The sequence below is a fragment of the Eupeodes corollae genome, chromosome 2 (assembly GCF_945859685.1).
Source record: "Eupeodes corollae chromosome 2, idEupCoro1.1, whole genome shotgun sequence".
Classification (NCBI taxonomy): domain Eukaryota; kingdom Metazoa; phylum Arthropoda; class Insecta; order Diptera; family Syrphidae; genus Eupeodes; species Eupeodes corollae.
In genome coordinates this window covers 42,603,903-42,608,097 of record NC_079148.1, presented here as the reverse complement: position 1 = coordinate 42,608,097, position 4,195 = coordinate 42,603,903, and the positions used below count along the sequence as shown (strand labels likewise).

The 4,195-nt window shown below is 33.6% G+C and overlaps 1 protein-coding gene across 1 annotated transcript; it reads right to left on the bottom strand.

Annotated features, from left to right (window-relative positions):
- Positions 1-1,138: 1,138 nt before the first annotated feature.
- LOC129948199 (MATH and LRR domain-containing protein PFE0570w-like) lies at positions 1,139-2,173 on the bottom strand. Its single transcript, XM_056059082.1, has 2 exons — positions 2,094-2,173; positions 1,139-2,031 (listed from the first exon to the last, which is right to left on the bottom strand). Exons 1-2 carry the CDS (start codon positions 2,140-2,142, stop codon positions 1,160-1,162), a joined length of 921 nt encoding a protein of 306 aa, XP_055915057.1. The 5' UTR covers positions 2,143-2,173; the 3' UTR covers positions 1,139-1,159.
- Positions 2,174-4,195: the final 2,022 nt, after the last annotated feature.

Genomic DNA, 4,195 nt, shown 5'->3' with positions numbered 1-4,195 from the left:
CTTCATCCCCGATTAAAACAAATGGAATTTTTGTTTGTTTTTCCAGGAAGTGGTGCATCTTCTGGCAGGTTAAGGTGTTTAGGATTCTTAAGCCATGCACCCCCGAAAGGTGAATTTGAAAAAACGGTAGAATCAGCATTGCTACCATACGCACCTATATCGACCATAATAAACCGATATATTGCATCCAAAGCCGCCATGAGATTGAAGGAGAAACTTTTCTTATAATTAAAATGTAAGCTTCCACTATTCTAGAAGCAAATGTTAGGACATGTTTCCCATATATTGTTGGATATTTTAGGCAAATCAGAAATAGTTCGTGTGCTGGGAATTGCTTTTTAAAGACATTTTAGAATAAAAATAAACTCGACAAAACTCGTGCCGGTAGCTAAAAATCTGTAAATTTTGGTAGTTAAAATAGCAAACAAAAATTTCCGTTTTTGTTACGATCCATATTGAGTGGATGTACAAGTAAATATTTTTTTTTTTTTTTTTAAATATTTATAAATAATAAAACTTCTCAGAAGCCACTTTTTCCAAAACAAATTAAGTTTTCTTTTTAACACTCTCATTATTTTTGACCATTCTTTCGAGTTAATAAACACAGGGATGTGTGATCCCTGGCCGAAATTGACAATTCGTCGCTGTCTGCGAATTGAAATAAAAGCTCATGTGAAAGAAAGTCAAAATATGCAAACATCCACAGTTCAGTTCGTAGCTCACATGCAAGATACTATCCACAAAAGTAAATTCTGATGTGGGTTTATCGAACCTAAAATTTGCTAATTGTGTTTGTTAACGAGATGAAAATTCACCTTGTGAGAAATTTTTTGACTACAATCTTTGTCTTATACAAGCTTTAAGTCTAAGTCTTGAAAGTTGTTATAGTGCCATGTTACTTTTTTACTTCAACGGAGTTAAAATATTGACTTTTTTCAAGATTTCGAGCCGAAAACAGCTTTAAGTTTCAAATTAACCTTCTATTTAAAAAGAAACTTCTAGATGGTTCAAATAAACTTCAAGTAAAATGTGTCCCAACTAGTCCAACAATAACCAACAATATTGTTGAATTTTCAAGAATGATTTCTTTAAATAAATACGCAACAGAGAAAATACATCAAACACCCAATACTTTTCTGATGAATTCTATATTTTATTATTACTTCAAAACAGATAACAACTTAAACTGGTTATAATTAAAGTTGTTTCTCTTTCCCTTATATCGTTTTCTTTGGCCATACTTCTTATTTGGAAGCCTGCCTTCTGAATCTATGCTCGATGAACCTCCTTGAGATTTTTCTTTGGTAAATAATTGTTCCAATTCTGATTCTTTTTCTGTGATCGTATAATTTGCTGTTGGTGAAACAGTACTCCCTTTAATGTTGCTTTTCTTATTTTTATCTTGATGGCTCAAAGGTTTTCTCCAGACGAAAATTCGTATTTTTCTATTTGACGGTGTTTTCGGTATAGCCTTATATTTAATTGAATTTGGTACGATTGGTGAATTAGATGATTGCTTTCTGTTTAATTTCTTATTTGTTTGAATTTGCCACTTTTGTTTATTGTCATCTGAATAATCGTCAAAATCACTGTCAACCACTTCATCACTTAAATCTTCACAATCTTGGCGATCATCATCATCAACATCTTCATCTTCACTTATTTCCGAATCATCAAAAATTTGCATTTTTAAATAATGTTTGTTATTGTTCGTGGTGCTCACAATTGGTCGCACTGCAAAAACAAGAGGAACATTTGATGGCGAAGAACTTGGAACAATAAGAACTCCGGATTCTCCAGCTAAATCTGAGTACTTAATTACAACTTCACTATCAGCATCACCATCAACATTTATATTCACATTTGAAATTTTTTGATCAGAGGTTGAATCTATATCGATTTTCGAAAGTGGAATATCAATTTTTTCATAATAATCAGCTTCACGAGTTGAACTTTTACGTCTTATCTCAATAGTCTGAGATTTGTCACCATCCACATACCGACTTTGAATTTGATCATTCAAACTTGCACCTATGATTACAATAATTAATTATGAATGATACTCTTCGAAAAACTAAACAAAAATTTCTTACAACTGATGCTGCTGACAAAGAGTAGTATTCCTATTGTCCAGAGCCTCATAATAGGTAACCTGTTAGTCCAAAGAATCTCAATAAACTGATCAAACTGAAGTAGTTCAGCTTAAGATGTCAACTTTTATAAATTCATGTCTTTTAGGTCATATGAGTTTTGTTGTGCTATGTTATGTTAATTTTGTGTTTTTAATCTCAATGAAACAAGTTCTTCGTTATAGAACTTAGCAATCAAAATATGGGTCATCTAATACCTTTTATGAATATTTTTAGTGTCGGAAATTTTATTAATATCAATCAAAGATGTATAATCGTTTTGTTAGTCTATAAATAATGCAAATCAAATTGTATGCTTACCAAAGTTAAAACTGCTTTAATTTGTTAATAATACCGAAATTAATACCGCACGAGTTATTGAAATTATTTTACTCAAGATCAATTTTATGCTGTATTGTTTATCTTTTTGACTATTATTCTGTTTTATGCATTGATCAAAATCAATGTTTTTGTTGTTCTAAGTGCGTGTTGAATGATGTTTCTTATATTTGTCGCTGAATGCTTTCAATCACTTCAACTGATTTATTTTGGATTTGAAACAGAAATAATATATTAAAATTGTTTTGAGAAATGAAGTTAAAATGCGCTTTATTTGAAGCCAAACCAGTAGGTTCTCAAGAAAATAAGGGATTAAAAGGTAGTTTTTGAAAAATAAGGAAGTTATGTTCAGAATTCAGATGCAGTTTAAACTCGACTGGTAATCAGTGTTAACAGTCCAAGTGGTCTAGATATTATAAGTACAGTCTTAAATTAGCCTCAATAAGTTATGAACTTTTAAATAATTTTACTTTACATTCGTCAATATTTTCGAATATAAGTTTTATATTCAATAGCTCACAATTTGGCCAGCTATCAGTTTCAAAGCTGTCAATTTTTAAATATTTTTAAAATGGCAAGAAAACCTATGCTTTAACAAATGTGGAACGATATATGCAATGCATTGATATTTAATAAATTAACATACAAAATGGTAACAGCTTTGCAGTCAATGTTCGCGAGAAAATGTTCCTGACCATGTTATTTCTCTAAGAGGTGGTGATAATTGGTCATCGAGATTTAACTCCTATTTTTTCTTTGTGGTCACGTGAAAGATAATTTCTACGAAAATAAAATCAATATGCATTTATTTCTCTTAATTAAAATACCTCTATACATATACCGCATATTTCCTTCTGGAGCATAGGGCAGCAACAAGATCCTTCCACCTATCCCAATTCACCGCAACTGACCTCAGCTGTGGCCACGATTGAATACCTTGAGACCGAGCTTCCTATAAAACTGATGACCTTCAAGTTGTCTTTGGTCTTTCAATTCCCTGGGGATTCCATTGGACGGATTGGTTTGCTATATTGTCGTCAGGTTTCCTCAGTGTATGGCCTATCCAACGCCATTTCCGTTGCATGATGTCTACGTCCAATTTTCTCTGTCCGGTCCTATTCCGCAGTTAGAAATGGTTTGCGGCCACCGGATCTTCAGAATAGAGCGCAGAAAACGGTTAACGAAAGCTTGTAGTCTGATCGAGATGTTGGCAGAGCATTTCCATGTTTCAGAAGCATGTAACAGCACTGATTTGACGTTGGATTCGAAGAGTTTCAACTTGGTGCGTAGCGATATTTTGTAAGAGTTCCACACAGGAGAAAGGATTCCAAATGCACTACGTTCTTTGTTAATTCTACTTTAAACATCCAGGTCCGTTCCGCCATCGAGAGCTATAAGCTTTCCCATATAATTAAACTGCTCGACCTCCTCTATGGTCCCCTGCCTTAGAATAACTTGTGTGCTTTGACCCGTGGTCATTACGTTGGTCTTATTTGTGTTAATCCTTAAGCCAACCACCTCTCCATTCAATTGCAGCGAATGACACATCGGATTTAAGCCTGCCGTGTTGTTTGTCATGAGACATATATCGTCAGCATAACCTATGTGGCTAAGCTTGTCAAAAAGACGGCATTGGATACCGTGTCTTTCATTTGTACCCGCTGTTGCAGTCATCACATCGTCAATCGCCAGCAAAAACAGAATTGGTGACAAGACATCTCTTTGTC